The sequence below is a fragment of the Nicotiana tabacum genome, chromosome 19 (genome assembly GCF_000715075.1).
Source record: "Nicotiana tabacum cultivar K326 chromosome 19, ASM71507v2, whole genome shotgun sequence".
In the NCBI taxonomy this organism is placed as follows: domain Eukaryota; kingdom Viridiplantae; phylum Streptophyta; class Magnoliopsida; order Solanales; family Solanaceae; genus Nicotiana; species Nicotiana tabacum.
In genome coordinates, this window is record NC_134098.1 from 65,190,404 (window position 1) to 65,210,194 (window position 19,791).

The 19,791-nt window shown below is 39.8% G+C and overlaps 1 protein-coding gene and 1 pseudogene across 1 annotated transcript; one reads left to right on the plus strand and one right to left on the minus strand.

Annotated features, from left to right (window-relative positions):
- The window catches only part of LOC142173527 (hydroxyisourate hydrolase-like), a 64,901-nt pseudogene that overhangs the window by 35,127 nt on the left and 9,983 nt on the right, over positions 1–19,791 (minus strand).
- LOC107778885 (uncharacterized) lies at positions 1,333–10,120 on the plus strand. Its single transcript, XM_075238551.1, has 3 exons — positions 1,333–2,831; positions 2,886–3,281; positions 10,112–10,120. Exons 1-3 carry the CDS (start codon positions 1,380–1,382, stop codon positions 10,118–10,120), a joined length of 1,857 nt encoding a protein of 618 aa, XP_075094652.1. The 5' UTR covers positions 1,333–1,379.

The following is a 19,791-nucleotide window of genomic DNA, read 5'->3' on the forward strand; positions in this document are numbered from 1 at the left end:
TTTGGGATTTAAAAATAAACTGGTGGCTTGGGACACCATAAATTATTCCAAGTGGCGACTCTGATTAAATAAATAATCCTATTTCGAATAATGTTACTTAAATTAGAAAAACTCTCTTCTTCCCTATCCCTAGGGGAAAAGGAGGTGTGACAGCTCTAGCGACTCTGCTGGGGAAAAGAACCTAGAATTTTTGGTTCAGGGTTCAGAATTTGAGCTTGTAATGTGATTTATACTTGCCTTTATTGATTATATGATATTTGTGGGCCTAATGTGCTAATTGTTGCTTATTTACCGCTTTGATACTATTTGAACTGTATTAAATTGTCTTCTTACGCCTCCCTTCTGAGTCTTCTGAATTTATGATGTACACGTGCGCGTGGCCCACTTTTCTGTTAGAAGTCATACCAATTAGAACGAGGCTGGGTCAGTAACTAGGCCGGGTAGACTTTCGTGCTCCCGGTACATTACCCCCACCTCGGCTCGAGCTGTCTGCTTGGGTAAGCCAGGTCTAAAACACTAGCCTTATGATTTAAACCTAGAATAACATAGCCTCATGCCGGATCCCTAGTAGGAACGTTTGTTTGCATCATGTGCATTTGACTTTGGGGACTCAACACAGGGGTTGGGTCCGTCTAGGACAGGTGTACCCGAAATTACAAGACCATCCTGATGCATCTTATGTGCTACTTGTGCATTATGTTTGATTTGGCTTGTGCATGTTGACCGGTTTCTAAAATAAAATAAAAATATAAAAATATTGAGGGAAAACCAGAAAGAAGAAAATATGAGGGAGAAAATTTACCCGATTTTCGAAAAATTCAGTATTTAACCCCCAAAAAAAAAGAAAAAAAAGAAAAAAAATAAAGTGTCATCCTATTCCTGAAATTTCTATGAACTACGCGGGTCTGATTCTCACCGGATGTGAGATACGTAGGCAACCTTCATAGGGTTCGGCCCCATTTTTATAAAATAACTAAAAAAAGAGAAAGAAATGTGTCTAGTGTTTTTTTTATCAAAAAACAAATAAGCAGACCCAACTTCGGTTAATCCCAAATCGTTCCTGTCGGAATAGCCTTAGAACATCTTCAAAATTGTTGAAGGGCTGTTCTCGCAAGAACGGACGTGTCTGTCAATTAGGCATCACTTTTACCATAATGCCCTTCCCCGGCCCTAAAGCTATCCTTGAAAGTAAGAAGCGGCCATAGTTGCGAAAATAACCACCCTTTCTTTGGTCACAATTACAAAAATAGCCCCCCTTCTCGTTGATTTTTCTTAAAATTGAGTTATTTACAAAAAAAAATTGTTTTGCAAAAGGAGTGCATTGGTTCTGTCTCTTGAGACTAGTGTCAACCCTAACCTTAACCACCCACAGGTACAAAATGAGCACTGTCCAGAACACACCATTCACAGTTGTAGACGAGGCTCCACTTCAGCTTCAGATGTGGTGGTATGATTTAGGAGAAGATGGTCAGAAATGGGTCACCAAGCACTTGGGAGCCCTTACAGATATTATGAAAATTAAACCACGGGACGATTTGATTGAGGCACTAGTGACTTTTTGGGACCCCGTTCATAATGTCTTTCGCTTATCCGATTTTAAGCTAACTCCCACTTTAGAAGAGATAGCTGGATATTCTGGGTTTGGCAGGGATTTGAGAAACCAGGAGCTCATATTCCCAAGGGCTCTTTCTGTACACCGATTCTTCGATCTTCTGAACATCAGTAAGCAAATTAGAAAGACCAACGTAGACGAAGGGTGTTGTTCTTTCTACTTCTTGTACTCTAGGTTCGGGCAGCCAAATGGGTTTGAAATGCATGAAAAGGGCCTTAACAACAAGCAGAACAAAGACACATGGCAGATTCATCGTTGCTTCGCCTTCATAATGGCGTTTTTGGGAATTATGGTCTTCCCAAATGAGAAGCGGACAATTGATACCTGCATAGCCAGGGTTGTACAGGTCCTCACTACCAAAGAACATCACACTCTTGCCCCGATCATTCTATCAGACATTTATCGGGCGTTGACTTTGTGCAAGTCCGGGGCAAAATTCTTCGAAGGGTGCAATATTTTGTTACAAATGTGGTTGATTGAGCATCTCCGACATCACCCCAAGTTCATGAGCTATGGTCCGAGCAAGGACAATTTCATTGAGAGTTACGAAGAAAGAGTAAAAGATTACAACTCTCCAGAAGGGGTGGAAGCCTGGATATCCCACCTAAGATCTTTAAATGCAAGTCAAATTGAGTGGACTTTGGGATGGCTCCCGATAAGAGAGGTGATACACATGTCGGCCCTAAAAAGTTATTTGCTGTTGTTGGGTTTGAGAAGTGTCCAGCCGTATGTGCCACACAGAGTTCTAAGACAGCTAGGAAGGTACCAAGTAGTACCTAAAGATGAAGATTTGAGTGTGCAAGTGATTGAGTTACACCCCGAAGCCCCACTCCCCGAAGCTTTAATCCAGCAAATTTGGAATGTTTGTCACTACTTGAAAGATGATACTCAGGTGCCAGATCCCGCGAGAGGTGAGGTAGATCCGGGTTATGCTATATGGTTTGGGAAGAGGTCTCACGTGGATGATGTGCCAGAGCCTAAAAGGCCCACAAAAAGGCCGTATGTTCAAGCATTTGATGATAAATTCCAAGAATGGTTGGCCTGGGGTGAACGGGAAAAGGGATACAAAACAACTATTCATGCCTTAGAAGAAAGGCTGAGAAACCTCAATTTTGAGAAAGACTTGCAAGAACAAGAAGCCGAAGGGGAAAAGAATAGTCTGATTCACAAAAATGAAGACCTTCGTGCTCAACTTCAACAGATGAAGAAAGCCTCTGAAGTGCCAGTGAGAAGTTGGAAAGACCAGAGAACCATTGCCAATCTGATGGAAAAGGTGCAAGATTATGATTCCCTCTTGGCAAAGACTGAAAAGGCATTGGACAAAGCCAAGGAAAAGATCGTACAGCTAAATGAGAAGGCTGAATCAAGTAAGGATCACCAAGTAACAAAATTTGAAGAAGAGAGGGCTCAATTCGAGAGAGAGAAGGCCCATTGGGTACGTTCAGAAGCTCAGCTCCATGCACAGTTGGAAGAAATGAGAAGGTACAATAGAGAATACCAGCATGCAGATTTTGATAGGGAGATGGCTCAGGCGAGACTCGAGCAGGCTAGACTTCGGGCTCAGTTGGAGTCAGCCTTAGATCGTGAGGGCCACATAAGGGAGATAGCCACCACTCGCCAGCAGCAGTTACAAGATCGAGACCAGAATTTCCAGTACTTCAAAGAGCAAGTTCATAATTTGGCTGTTTATACCGCTCAAAGTTATGTGAACTGCCAAGGGATGTATCTAATAAAAGCTTAACTTAGTCACGTAGCTAATTTCTAAGTCCCCGGCAACGGCGCCAAAAACTTGTTGCGACCAAACACACTCACGCAAGTATACGCGGTCGTCAAGTAATAAAGTGACTAAAAGTCGGATGTCGAACCCACGAGGACTTATGATTAACTATTAACTAAATTAGCCTATCTTAATTATCTAAACAAGAATTAAATCTAAAAATATTTTATTCTAACTAATTAAACAAGAAAAATATAAATAATAGACTTTGAACAGAGAAAGAGCAGATTTTAAGGATCTCAATGTAATGAAAACGATCTAGGGTTATGGGCTATCTAATAATCCTATTGTATTCTTCAATTGAATTGACCGACTAATTTATCTAGCTTATTGGTTGACAGGGTTAATGCTCATAAGAATCTGTCGAGTTCTTACTCGCCTATTCAAGCTAACCTAACGCCTATATGTCTATGGAGTTAGAATCAACAAGAACGCATTTATAATTCCTGTAAATCAACCAAGCAAGGCAATTAGGTATATGTCTATCCTAACTACGAATCCGTTCCCCGATGCCCGAGTTCAAGAACTTGCCCTACTCAATCCTATATGCAATATAGAATTCCCACTTTCGAGTTCAATTCTAGATTCGTAGATAATATTCAATTGGTGATCAATCAATTAAATAATTAAGTGCAAGATTGAATAAATAAACTAATATGATAAATCAAGAAGTCAAAATCAATATCCGAATAACAATAGTCATGAAAGAACCACAACCCTAGAACGTGAAGTTTAGCTCCACATAGACATGGTAGCCAAACAACAAATCATATAAAGAAACATAAAAATTACTAAGTTTGGTGGGAGAAAGATGGAACTTGATGAATTCCGGCCTCCACAGCTTTTTCCTGGCTTTTTCCCTCTTCCCAATATGTTAGATAACCTAAAAGAGGCGTTTTTAGCTTATATATTGCGTACAAAAGTCGTGGGCCAAAGCTCTCCTATTCCTAGTCCAATTCGGCTTCAGGGATTGATGCTAAGGTGGATGCGACGCATCCACCTTGTCCTCCATTTCAATTTTTCTTCTGCGAAGGTGGATGCGACGCATCCACCTTGTCCTCTATTTCTCAGCTTTGCACGCGATGGTGGACGCGACGCATCCAGCCTTCTCTTCTACTTCCCAGTTTCGCACGCGATGGCGGACGCGATGGCCCAACTTCACTGCTAAGGTTGCATGCAGGATGATGTTTTCCTAGGTTGGATGCGACGCATCCAACCCTTCTTCCTCTGGCTACACCACCTTTTCTTCATATTTTGCACTCCGAACACCTTAAATCGTCACACATAACTTAATTAGTCATCAAACCAATAATTACACCATGTTGGGTGTTTTAAAGATTAAATAACATCAAGAAGTGGTTAAAACATGGGCAAAGTAACATCAACACATATCGAAATATGCCAAACATCACTACCCCACACTTAAACCTTTGTTCGTCCTCGAACAAACCATCATATAGTAGACGAAACAAAATTAAGCTCTTATCATTCAAAGCACACTACATCTATGACCATGGTTATTTGCAACAATTAGGCTCTAGACTACGCATCACATACCCTTCCCTTTACTTATGCCCTTCTTTAAACATATTCGAACAAAGACAACATGCTCACAACAACCCTAACCTCAAAAACCGACTCAATGTCACTATGTACTCATGGCTTGAACACCCAACATCATAGAGAAGTCTAATAACGTTACCTATCCCTCGTGAAACCATGTGCCCTCACAACAAGAACAAGAGAGCGAGTTCAATCCACACATTCGAATCTCATGATCAAATATATTTTAATGACTCACATATATCAAAGAAAATCGCTCACTCTCACAAAGAAGTCACATGCATGAAATTAGTACCATAGGCTTGCCCTTAATGTAAATCTCTACTAATGTAAGCTCGCTCGATCTAAAATCAATTAGGACTTTTTCATGGTTGTAATGTGGGCTAAGGGACGGGTAGGATATATTTAAGGAATAGTGACTCACCCTCCTAAGCACTTTAATACATCACAAAATTACTTTAAGCATTTTTTTTCTTCAACCCCACTTCAATTTCACAAACAATATCACCCCCAAAACAGTCCCTTTTTCTTTAAGCACTACTTTAATTCATACCCACTAGCAAGAATAAGACAACAATTTATTCCTCTATATTTTTCTTTCTTTTTTTTTTCTTTTTTTTTTCTAGTGGCGTATTATTTTACAAAATAAGTGCACCCTTTTTTCTTTCATTGGTTCCACTCAAAAGTCACCCCACACTTAGTCCCTTCTTACTTCTTTTAGCGCTCATCTACAATTAAAGTGCTTTAAGAGGTAAAAGGATCAAAACAATGTTCAATTAAGAATAAAAAGGGTATAGGCTTGTAATGTGGGTACCAAATAAAAGGTCTACAGGCTCAAAAGGGTTAACTAGGGATAGATTCTATTTGTGATAAGCAATAAGCTCAAAAAGATCAAAGAAAGCCTAAAATCATTTTTCAAACCGAGCATCACCTAAAATTTCGCTTCAACTCACATACCGGGCAAGTTCTAGACACAAGTACAATACATGGACTACACAAAAACCTCACCCTCCTGGCACATGGCTCATTAAGGATGGTTACATTCCAACTCTCAAGTAATGCAAGTATTCACGGAGCCACGAGATATTAAGCATTAAGCGCAAAGTGAACACAAGTCAAGAAAATGAGAAATAGGCGCCACAAAACATGCTATCCATTTTAACAAGGCATCATCAATAATTTCAAATCATACAGAAGATACTACACATGCGAAAGTATAAATATGTTACTATCAAACAAGTCAAGGGCGCCTAGGTTCATCATTCTTGCTCCTTTTATTCCCTAAATTCCTAATCTACTCGGAAAGAAAAAAACTACCCGGTTCAAACTACATCCCATGGAAAAGAACCGAGGCACAAAGAAAAACCACAGGGGATTATTACTTCCTAAAGAAAGCTAAAAGATATATTTTGGATTTTTGTTTTGGACTTTAATCCCTCAAGAAAACTGTCTAGGAGATCAATCGTCGGGAAAAGTCCAATTTTTCATTTTTTTTTCCTTCACAAAAGCTACTACACTTAAGAATGAGTACTACAACTAAGCTAAAATAGCACAGAAACTTATCCAAATGATCTCCTCACCCCACACTTAAAATTTTGCAATGTCCTCAATGCACATTATAAATAATAAGAGGGTAAACGAGACTCCCTGGTAGGCCAAAGGCCGAAGCAATAGCGGCTCACGAGGTACTCAGACTTCCCCAAGCATCGTCCTTTGTGTGGGCACCCCACACTTAGTCCTCACCATCTAGCTCGCTTTTGCACTCTTCTAATGGCTTTGCTTCCTATGCTCATAATCCTACAAAACAAAAATAAATACTACAAAATAATAAAAATAAAATAAAATAAAAAGTAAACAAAAATAAAAGAAAGCAGTAACGCTGGGTTGCCTCCCAACAAGCGCCTGATTTAACGTAGCGGCACGACGTGAACCACTTTTTGCCTCCACCTCGAACTTATGAATTGAGCCCCTAACATGGCATCCAGTTTGCGGCTATGCTCCAGTGGTGGGGCTACAAAGATAACCAGGCCAAGTAATAAATTTTTCACTCTACACTTCTCGGCCTTTAGATGAGGAATGTATTTTTTGCTTTTTGGCATGACAAATTCAAAAATATAGGCATCATGTTCCTCTTCCATTGACTCCTCCAAAGGCTTAGATGACTCGATTTCCATGTCATCATCCAAATACAATGTCGAAAAATGTTTAGAATGAGGACCAACACGCCCCAACTTTAGAATTGTATTACTATTTATATCCTCATATGTGCACACATTAGAGTCTTCAAATATAACATTATCTGCTACCTCGCATGGCTCTAGTGTACTTTTCTCAACATGGGCATCATCAACAGAAATATGCTCGAATGATTGGCTCTCCACTTTTAGCTCCTCAATTTGGCGTATAAGCTCCTTTTCAGCTTCTGACAACTCATTACTATTTTGTTGGGCGATAGACGCAACAACCTTTGCATTTAATTTATCTTGCAAGTCGTGAATAGTAGTGACAAATTTATAGATCCCTTGTCCCAGTTTAGATCTTCCCTCTATAAAGTGTCTCATCTCATCAGTAAGTTCCTCATGTTGAGCTTCATATATTTCTAACTTTTCAGCCTGTTCTGCCAGCCAAGTTTGGCTCAAAATCTCCTCTTTTTCAAAAATTTTCTCTTGCTGGTACTCGCTCTCTTCATTCAATTCTTTCATATTGGCCTTCATTCTTGTGATTGCTGCCCTCATTCTTTTCATATCTTTTTTGAGTTCATCCTGTTGCTCTGCTACTTGCCTCAGAATATCCCTAATATATGCATCAGGCTCCATATCCTGCACTTCATTGCCCCTATCAAACTCAGAAATATCATTAGAAAGATCATAATAAGGGCTCAGAGAAGGATGAACAAAATTAGGACAACCATCCCAATGGCCATCTTGACCACCACACATATTACAAATATTCCACTCAAAGGATTGAGATTGTGCGCACAACTCGCTCCTGGGAACATTCTGACAATTTTTCCACCAGTGGGGTCCTCCACAATATGGACAAGGATCATCAAAATAAGAATAACCATCATTCGAACAATTTTTATTCCAAGATGCCATGCTAAAATAAATAAAAAATACTAACTAAAATAAAATAATAAAAAAACATGAATAGATAAAAAAATGTCTAATCTAGAAAAATAGCAAATTTCTAAGTCCCCGGCAACGGCGCCAAAAACTTGTTGCGACCAAACACACTCACGCAAGTATACGCGGTCGTCAAGTAATAAAGTGACTAAAAGTCGGATGTCGAACCCACGAGGACTTATGATTAACTATTAACTAAATTAGCCTATCTTAATTATCTAAACAAGAATTAAATCTAAAAATATTTTATTCTAACTAATTAAACAAGAAAAATATAAATAATAGACTTTGAACAGAGAAAGAGCAGATTTTAAGGATCTCAATGTAATGAAAACGATCTAGGGTTATGGGCTATCTAACAATCCTATTGTATTCTTCAATTGAATTGACCGACTAATTTATCTAGCTTATTGGTTGACAGGGTTAATGCTCATAAGAATCTGTCGAGTTCTTACTCGCCTATTCAAGCTAACCTAACGCCTATATGTCTATGGAGTTAGAATCAACAAGAACGCATTTATAATTCCTGTAAATCAACCAAGCAAGGCAATTAGGTATATGTCTATCCTAACTACGAATCCGTTCCCCGATGCCCGAGTTCAAAAACTTGCCCTACTCAATCCTATATGCAATATAGAATTCCCACTTTCGAGTTCAATTCTAGATTCGTAGATAATATTCAATTGGTGATCAATCAATTAAATAATTAAGTGCAAGATTGAATAAATAAACTAATATGATAAATCAAGAAGTCAAAATCAATATCCGAATAACAATAGTCATGAAAGAACCACAACCCTAGAACGTGAAGTTTAGCTCCACATAGACATGGTAGCCAAACAACAAATCATATAAAGAAACATAAAAATTACTAAGTTTGGTGGGAGAAAGATGGAACTTGATGAATTCCGGCCTCCACAGCTTTTTCCTGGCTTTTTCCCTCTTCCCAATATGTTAGATAACCTAAAAGAGGCGTTTTTAGCTTATATATTGCGTACAAAAGTCGTGGGCCAAAGCTCTCCTATTCCTAGTCCAATTCGGCTTCAGGGATTGATGCTAAGGTGGATGCGACGCATCCACCTTGTCCTCCATTTCAATTTTTCTTCTGCGAAGGTGGATGCGACGCATCCACCTTGTCCTCTATTTCTCAGCTTTGCACGCGATGGTGGACGCGACGCATCCAGCCTTCTCTTCTACTTCCCAGTTTCGCACGCGATGGCGGACGCGATGGCCCAACTTCACTGCTAAGGTTACATGCAGGATTATGTTTTCCTAGGTTGGATGCAACGCATCCAACCCTTCTTCCTCTGGCTACACCACCTTTTCTTCATATTTTGCACTCCGAACACCTTAAATCGTCACACATAACTTAATTAGTCATCAAACCAATAATTACACCATGTTGGGTGTTTTAAAGATTAAATAACATCAAGAAGTGGTTAAAACATGGGCAAAGTAACATCAACACATATCGAAATATGCCAAACATCATGTACCGTACATTAGGGGGTCAACCAGGGCAAGCCCCACCATGAGCAGATGTTCCAGTGTTTGAAAGTAAGAAGATTGTGGAGTTGAATTATAGTCGTAGTTGTTAGAACTTTTCATGTAGTAGTTATGTTTTAGTTTGAGTCATTGTTGAATCTTTAAAATTGATGTCTTTTAGTCTTGTCAGAATTTGGTAAGTCATTTTCAATGTAATGTCCGTTCTATTATTGTATTATTTTGTTTTGTAAAAAAAAAAAAAAAACACTACTATTATTGTTTTCCCCTGAACTACGTAATGGTCTGATTCATGCGGCGTCATGATACGTAGGCAATCCTCATCGGATGTGATCATAACCATAATTAATCAAAAAAAAATGTTAAATTCAAGATAAAAATAAACCAATAAATCAATAAGCCGGGATGAAACATAAAGCCTTCCAAGATCATTGTAGAAATGAAAATGGCATTAGGTGCATGACATATAATGTGTGATTAATATCTGCAAAATGCCTAACTCTAACACGTTTGTTGTTTGTCATTTTAAAGATAAAGTAAAACAGAGGTGGTTGGTTTGTGGTTTAAACTGGCGACTCACCCTTACAACACGAGATCAAAAGGAAAAACTAGAATGGCAAACAACAGTGAGAATGAGTCAGATAATGATGATGTCCATGGACAATTGGTTGAACAAGGTTCAGGACTGGTTGAAGAAGTAAGAGTGTTGAAGCAACAATTGGCAGAGATGTACCAAGCCTGGGTGAATGGACAAGCACCGCCCTCACTACCCATAGGGGCTTCGGATAATCTTCATAATGTGTCAGTTGCCACTCAAGTGCCTATCTCTATAACAAGTAACCCATTGTACCAACCTGGATTCAGTCCGAGCATTAACCTTCCCACTATCCCCAGTACCTCCATTCCACGTCCTCCAATCGCACCTCTCAGAAATGACCCACCTACTATACCCATTGTCCATACTTTCACTGTCCCTCAACCGGCTCTTGCTCAAAAGTCCAATAATGATCCACAGCTGGATGCTCATGATGCCCAACATTACTCTCCAGAACTGACTTTAAAGGTTCCAGATTCATACAAGCACACTCCTCATAACGTGTTCCCAATTGAGATCGAAAAGCCCGAAAAGAATATGGAACAAGAGGAAATGACCAGAAAAATGAAGAGCTTGGAACAAACCATGAGAAACATACAGGGTTTGGGGGGCCACAAGAGTGTTTCGTTTAACGATCTATGCATGTTTCCCCATGTTCATTTTCCACCCGGCTTCAAGACCCCCAAGTTTGACAAGTATGATGGGCATGGTGATCCCGTTGCCCATTTGAAGAGGTATTGTAACCAATTAAGGGGAGCGGGAGGCAAAGAAGAATTGCTCATGGCTTATTTTGGGGAAAGTTTGACAGGAATTGCTTCAGAGTGGTTCATAGATCAAGACATCTCTCACTGGCACGCTTGGAATGACATGGCTCAAGATTTTGTCCAACAGTTTCAGTACAATATTGATATAGTGCCAGACCACTCCTCTCTCGTCAACATAAAGAAGAAACCAACAGAAAGCTTCAGAGAAGAATATGCAATCAAGTGGAGAGAGCAGGCTGCTAGGGTCAAACCACCAATGAAAGAGGCAGAAATGATTGACTATTTTCTCCAAGCTCAGGATCCTGATTACCTCCATTATATGTTGGCCGCCATCGGTAAACCTTTTGCTGAGGCGATTAAGATTGGTGAAATAGTTGAGAATGGCATGAAGTTAGGCAAAATTGTGAGTCAGGCAGCCCTTAAGGCAACCACACAAGCAATTCAAAGCGGGTCAGGCAATTTCGGAAATCGGAAAAAGAAGGAGGAAGGATCCATGATGGCATCTGGGTTCGGGGAAGTTCAAAGAGGAATAGCTCCTTCTTACGTGCAACTCCAACAAGGACAATCCAATTTTCCTCAATATTATTATCCGCATCAAGGTCCCCGATACTCAGTTCCCCTGCAACAATACACAGTGTTTAATGCTCAGGCTTATGCTAAGCCTCCCAATCACCAACAATGGCGGGCACCGATTCCACAAGGTTCCCGTCAACTCTGGCCGAATTTTCAGGCACCATATAATCCTCGTCCCCGACAAGAATATGTGAGAGAACAGGAGCCAAAGAAAGAGTTCACCCCAATTGGAGAATCGTATACAAGCCTATTTCTAAAGTTGATGCAGTTGAAGTTGATTGAACCTATTATGCCGCGTTATGTGAATCCAAATTCAAAAGGTTTTGACTCAAATTCAAGATGTGAGTATCACTCTAACACCCAAGGGCATAATATTGAAAACTGTTGGACATTAAAGAAAGCCATTGAAAATTTGATTGAAGCAAAGGCAATTGTGGTAACAAACAATGAGGATACTCCTAATATCACAAACAATCCGCTCCCAACTCATGATAATACACATTTTATTGGGATGATTTCTGATGATCGGGATTATAAGCAGTCTGGCAAGACAGAGATGGTTGTTAGAACCATAGGGCCAGAACCAAAAGTGATAGTGAGCCCGCCGCAATTGGCACCGTTGATGGTGAAAGGCGCGAGTTCTAGTTTGAACTTGGCATGTTCTGAAAAATGATTCTCTATGTTCCTGGAAGCACAAAAAAGGTTTAGGTTCAATTTGGTGGGCCAAAACTTTACATCCCCGGGGGCATTCAAAAGATCATTCCGAATAATAGTTTGAGGAATATAACAGAGCCAGTCGTGATCCGACCTGTTGCCCAACTCCTAGTGACAAACACAAAAGCTATTCCCTGGAATTATAACAAGACTGTCATGACATACAAAGAAAAAGAGATAGTTGAAGAAACATGTGAAATAGGGGGCTTGACCCGCTCTGGAAGGTGTTATTCACCAGAGGAATTTAGAAAAGCTAAGCAAGCCAGGGAAAGTCACTTGCCAGTGAAAGAACCCGTTGCAGAAAAAGAAGCGGAGGAATTCCTTAAGAAGATGAAATTGCAAGACTACTCAATCATTGGCCAACTAAGGAAAACTCCTGCTCAGATATCTTTGTTATCTCTGCTTTTTCATTCAGAAGAGCATCGTCGTGTGTTGATCAAAACTTTGAACGAGGCATATGTCTCAGAAAAGACAACGGTGAATCAGCTAGAAAAAATGGCTGAAAGATTCTTTGAAGTAAATAGAATTACTTTCAGCGATGATGATTTGCCTGAGGAAGGGGCTGGCCACAATAGAGCTTTGCATCTTATGGTCAAATGTGAAGGGCACTACGTAAAAGGAGTCATGATTGACGGAGGCTCAAGTGTAGATGTGTGTCCTCTTTCTACTCTACAACAGCTGAACATCGACAATAACAGAATTCGAACCAGTAATGTTAGCATCAGAGCTTTTGATGGTTCAAAAAGAGACACTATTGGGGAAATCGAACATCGGCCCGGTTGATTTTAACATTGTCTTTCAATTGTTAGATATGGAAACTTCTTATAATTTTCTTTTGGGAAGGCCGTGGATCCATATGGCCAGAGCTGTACCATCCACCCTACATCAAATGGTCAAATTCGAGTGTGACGGGCAAGAAATTATTGTTCATGGGGAGGACGACTCATCCGTCTATAAAGACCCATCCATTCCATATATATCGAGGCCAAGGAAGGATGTGAATCTATCATATATCAAGCATTTGAGGTGATTGAGGTGGACCAAGTGGAAGAAGGAAAACCAATTCTGCATCCTCGTCTTTCAGCCACATCTATGATGGTAGCTTCGCTGATGTTGAGGAACGACTATGAACCAAGAAAAGGATTGGGATCCTCTCTACAAGGAATTGTGAACCCCATTGCTCCATTTTTGAAGAAAAATACCTTTGGCTTGGGCTTTAAACCAACATCAGCTGACATAGACAGAGCCAAGGCCCACAAAAAGAATGGTTGGAATCTGTCCAAACCAATCCCTCACATTGCCTACTCTTTTGTCAAGCCACAATTTGAAGAAGTCCAAAATCCTTCTACTCAGGATGACATTGACGGAGTTTGCCAGGGTCTCAAGGAGATGTTCTATGAGATCAATATGGTTCAAGTTGGGGAGGGCCCTAGCCGTGCAAGTGTTCAACTGATTGGTCCAGATACTTCACTCAGCAACTGGGAAGCAACTCCTCTTCCCATCAGGAAGGAGTCTGGGTAGCCTGTTTTGTTGTTTTTTCGGTATTTGGATTATTTTAAGGGTTGTAATCCAGATATTTTAGTTAAATTGCTTTGCTGTGATGTTAACCCTTCTATCCTTTCAAATTCAATGAAATGAAGTTCCATTTTCGTAGTAAAATTCTATCTTTTTTCCCCCCTAATTTTTGTTAATTTCTTATCATTTTCAGTTTCGATAATGCTGGCTTTAAATACATGACATGCACGCAGAATTCATGCCCAGATCTTAAAAAGCTGTTTAATCTCGAAATAATGAATTAAGAAGTTGAGTATGACGAAGATGAGGCTTTTAGAGAAATAAAAAGGGAATTGGATCAATTTGAGAATAAACCTAAGCCTAACTTAAATGAAACTGAGGCAATTAACCTGGGAAGTCCTGAAGAAACTAGAGAAACAAAAATAAGCATTCATTCTGAACAAAAGACGAGAGATGCCATAATTCAAGTTTTGTTTGAGTACAAAGATGTATTTGCTTGGTCGTATGATGACATGCCGGGTTTGAGTGCCGATTTAGTGGTCCATAAGCTTCCCACATATCCTAATTTTCCACCAATCCAGCAAAAACAAAGGAAGTTTAAGACAGATATGAGTGATAAGATTAAAGAAGAAATCACGAAGCAACTAAGTGCAAATGTGATCAGGGTCGTCCGATATACTACATGGTTAGCAAATGTTGTGCCAGTGCCAAAGAAGGATAGGAAAATCAGAGTTTGTGTTGACTATAGGGATTTAAACAAAGCAAGTCCAAAGGACAACTTTCCCTTACCCAACATTCATATCCTTGTTGATAATTGTGCTAAACATGAGATCCAATATTTTGTGGATTGTTATGCCGGATATCACCAAATTCTGATGGATGAAGAAGATGCAAAAAAAACCGCCTTCACAACTCCATGGGGAACTTATTGTTATAGGGTCATGCTATTCGGTTTGAAGAATGCAGGGGCAACTTACATGAGAGCCATGACTACCATGTTCCATGACATGATGCACAAAAAGATTGAAGTGTATGTTGATGATGTGATCATTAAGTCGAGAACACAAGCTGATCATGTGCAAGACTTGAAAAAGTTCTTTGAAAGGCTACGAAGGTACAATCTCAAACTCAATCCAGCCAAATGTGCATTTGGAGTTCCTTCTGGGAAGCTTTTGGGTTTTATAGTTAGTCGAAGAGGCATTGAGTTAGATCCCTCCAAGATAAAGACCATTCGAGAGCTGCCTCCCCCGAAGAACAAAACAGAAGTCATGAGTTTACTCGGGAGGTTGAATTACATCAGCAGGTTCATCGCGCAGCTTACAACCACATGTGAGCCTATTTTTAAGTTGTTGAAAAAGAACGCCGCTATCAAGTGGATAGATGAGTGCCAAGAAGCTTTTGATAAGATCAAGGAATATTTGTCAAATCCCCCTGTTTTGGTCCCGCCGGAACCTTGTAGGCCTCTGTTTTTATTTCTGTCAGTAATGGATAGTTCCTTTGGTTGTGTTCTGGGTCAACATGATGTCACAGGAAAAAGATAACAAGCAATATATTATTTGAGCAAAAAGTTCACCACTTATGAGGCCAAATACACTCTTTTGGAAAGAACATGTTGCGCCTTAACCTGGGTCGTCCAGAAGCTTAGGCATTATCTTTTGGCCTATACAACTTACCTCATATCCCGAATGGATCCCTTGAAGTACATATTTCAGAAGCCGATGCCAACTGGCAAATTAGCAAAATGGCAAATCTTGCTCACAGAGTTTGATATTGTTTATGTCACTCGCACTTCCATGAAGGCACAAGCTTTGGCTGATCATCTGGTAGAAAACCCGATTGATGATAAGTATGAGTCTTTGAACACATATTTCCCAGATGAAGAGGTTAATTTAGTTGAAGAAGTAGTCCAAGATGACAGTCAAATTTGGAAACTATACTTTGATGGGACTGTCAACATCAAAGGCGTAGGGATTGGGACAATTCTGGTATCACCTACTGGGCAACATTACCCTGCTACGACGCGACTTCCTTTTTTTTGTACAAATAACACAGCAGAATATGAAGCTTGCATCATGGGTCTGAACATGGCAATAAATCTAAATGTGCATGAATTGTTGGTGATGGGCCTAAGAATCTTCTTGATGTTCTTATTCGCAGCTTCAACAGCTCCATTAGCTTTGGGACTGTAAGGAGTAGAATTGCAATGCTCAATTTTAAATTGTTCACATACCTCCTTCATCAGATAACTATTCAAATTAGCAGCATTATCTGTAATAATGGTTTTTGGAATACCGAAACGACAGATAATGTTGGAGTGAACAAAGTCTACTACTGCTTTCTTGGTAACTTCTTTCAATGTAATAGCTTCCACCCATTTGGTGAAGTAATTAATTGTAACCAAGATGAATCTGTGCCCATTTGAAGCTTTTGGCTCGATTGGGCCAATGACGTCCATTCCCCAAGCAACAAAAGGCCAAGGAACCAACATAGGATACAACTCTGAAGGAGGCGAGTGTATCAAATCACTGTGAATCTGACACTGGTGGCACTTGCGAACAAAACAAAAGCAATCTCGTTCCATAGTAAGCCAATAATATCCTGCCCGAAGGATTTTCTTTGCTAGAACATATCCATTCATGTGCGGGCCACAAACTCCCAAATGCACCTCATTCATAATTATTTCAGCTTCTTTGGCATCCACACATCTCAACAAATTCAAATCCGGAGTTCTTTTGTATAGGATTTCCCCACTCAAAAAGAAACCATTAGAGAGTCGCCTAACAGTTCTCTTTTGATCCCTATTAGCATGTTCCAGATATTCTCTTGTTTTCAGAAACTGTTTAATATCACGATACCATGGCTCACCATCTGGTTCTGCTTCAATTGTATTGCAATAACCATGTTGATCCCGAATTTGAATTTCTAATGGGTCAATGTGAGTATTACCCGGATATGGAAGCATTGAGGCCAGGGTGGCCAAGGCATCAGCTAATTTATTGTGAAACCTGGGAATGTACCTGAATTCGATGGACTTGAACCTTTTGCTAAGATCCTCCACACATTGTCTATATGGAATGAGCTTGATCTCTCGAGTCTCCCAATCACCTTAAGCCTGCCGAATAAGCAAATCTGAATCTAAGATGATCCAAGGGTCTAGACAATAGCACGAGAAACTGCCTTTTGCTCTTTTGGGATACCGGACAACTGTCCGTACATCAGTTGGCGCAACGCCCTACTTATTGGTTTATGGAATTGAAGCGGTCATACCTGCTGAAATTGAGATTCCCTCTCTCCGAATCATTGTTGAAGCAGGGATTGAGGACACTGAATGGGTGAAGTCCCGATTGGAACAGTTGAATTTGATTGATGAAAAGCGTTTGGCGGCAGTTTATTTTGGTCAGTTATACCAACAAAGAATGGCACGCGCTTACAATAAGAAAGTGCGCCCAAGACAATTCGAGGTAGGACAACTTGTTTTGAAACTTATCTTTCCACACCAGGAAGAAGCAAAAGGAAAGTTCGCCCCAAATTGGCAAGGTCCTTACCTCGTCAAGAAAGTATTGTCAAAAAGAGCTCTACACTTGGTAGATATAGAAGGAAAGGTGACTGATATATCCGTCAATGCAGATGCGGTCAAGAGATATTATGTATGACATGGCTATGTTGGGGCATTCTTATATTTAGCATTCTCAGGTTGGGATGACGAAAGGCTATCATTCTCGCTACCCAAACACTGGTCAACCCTAGTTATCCCTTTGAAGCCTTGTTTATATTTCTTTGTTTTCCCCTCTTTTGGAACCAATGTACTAAAAAAAAAATCATCAAATTAAGTACATGTTATTTGAACTACGTTCGACCTGATTCCGAAAGGATACGTAGGCAGCTTCACTCTGGGGTTCGGTCACACCAAAACAAAAATCCACATTTTTCCAGTATTCAAAGAAACTGGGGCATGATTTTATTTTATTTTCGATGGTTGTTCCATCAAAATGGTTCCAAAAGTTGTAATTCAGTTGAATAGTTCTTTTTACCTTTCCCTGCTAAGACCTTCTGATCAACTTTCGAGAATGCTAAGTCAGTATACTATGGGTAAAGCTTCAGCCATTGAAGAGAGAAAAAATAAATGAGAGAGTCTTATTAGTGAAAACCTTCACGGGCACTATAAGGCAATTGTGAGTTAAAAGAAAGGCAAATGAGAGAGGTTAATTGGTGAAAACCCACAAAGGGCATCATTGATCGATTTAAGGCTTCGTATATCCCGACACAAGCATGGTCAAGGCAAAGAACTTAGTTTCAAAGTTAAGTTTACAATAGATTTTGAGAATTAGACGGTTCAAACGGATCAGGCATCCAGTCCAAAGTGCATGTCATGTTCATTGAAGTCAGCATATTCCTCCAGATAAGTCCTTTCTTATTTTATTTTATTTTATTTTATTTTATTTTATTTTATTTTGTTGTTTATTTTTTTATTTTTTCTTTTTTTCCCTAAAAGGGACACTTCTTGATTAAATCATAATACCTGTTAGTTCACCTTCTTATTTTCGTTCGCATTACCTTTTTGAGTCCCTTTCAGTCTAATTTTGTCAAAGCAAAGCAAAGAAAAGGCCGCAAAACTGGTTACAGTTTTCCCGTTATATAAAGCAAAGATTGCTGGGCATAAACCGTATGGGCAAAGGCATAAAGCCATCTGTGATTTTTCCTGACGAACAAAAGGCTTGAAGGACGAAACAATGCTTCAAGGTTCAACAAAAGTTACTCAGTTAAAAGTTATTTTGGGAGCAAGGTTGTTTGCATCATAAACACAAGTGGTGATAGGCGCAAAATAGTCTGGTTTTGATGTTGAGAAAGAAGATCTCCAGAAAGTAAAGACAGAATCTCCCGGCGATTTGTACGACCATCGATAGAGTCAACTTTTCTAACAAGTGTAATGGACTCGAGGTCAAGTCACCCAAGAAATCAAGGCCATAAACTGACCACCATTTTAAAACTAACGAATCTTTCTTTGTTCAGAACAGGAATATAACAATTTTAGGAAACAGTTCGTGAAAAGACAAACACCACCAAGTGAAGTTCTCAAATACTTGATTTCCTTCCAATATACATGTAATCATGTTATTTTTAGTTTCATCATAGGGAATCAATACCCTATCTTTACCTCAGGGTACTACATCCCCTGGTTGCATTTTTTATTGCTAACATAGGGTAGACATTCCCTAGTACCATCTCAGAGAGCCACATGCCTCATCGTTTTGCCAACATAGGGTACGACATTCCCTAGTAGCATCCCAGAGTGCCACGAGCCTCATCTTTTTGCCAACATAGGGTACGACATTCCCCAGTAGCATCCCAGAGTGCCACGAGCCTCATATTATCACAAACACAGGGTACTATATCCCCTGGTTACATTTTTGTGCCAACATAGGGTACAACATTCCCTAGTAGCATCTCAGAGAGCCACGAGCCTCATCTTATTTGCAACACAGGGTACTACATCCCCTGTCTGCATTACTTTCTGCCAACATAGGGTATGACATTCCCTAGTAGCATCCCAGAGTGCCAAGAGCCTCACCTTATTGCCAATACAGGGTACTACATCCCCTGGCTACCTTACTTTCTGCCAACATAGGGTACGACATTCCCTAGTAGCATCTTAGAGCGCCACGAGCCTCATCTTATTGTCAACATAGCCTTCCTTCTTATTAACATAGGGTACGACATCTTTTTTTCAATTCTTTATTCTGCAATAGCAAATATAATTTAATGAATTTTCAATAACTCACAAAAATTTCCTAGAGCAAACTGGGGCAGAAAAATTTTGTTCGTTTTGTTTGTTTCTGATGGCTTGCAGGTTTTTATGCAAAGTACAGATTGGATGTGCAAGAAAAGACTCTATCTCTCGCCAGAGAAAGTGGAACGTTTGATCTCAATACCATCCGCAACCAGCTTTGACATAATGCATGCAGAGACATAGGATCTCAAGATCCATCTTCTCATCATCTGATCAAGAATCAAGCCTCGGAGAATATTTCATAATTTGTTACATCGAGAGC

Excerpts from the sequence above, each read along its gene's own strand:
- LOC107778885 (XM_075238551.1), top strand. The coding sequence starts at position 1,380 with ATGAGCACTGTCCAGAACACACCATTCACAGTTGTAGACGAGGCTCCA. Across the intron at positions 2,832-2,885 it reads AGATGAAGAAAGCCTCTGAA|GTGCAAGATTATGATTCCCT; the intron begins GTGCCAGTGAGA and ends CTGATGGAAAAG.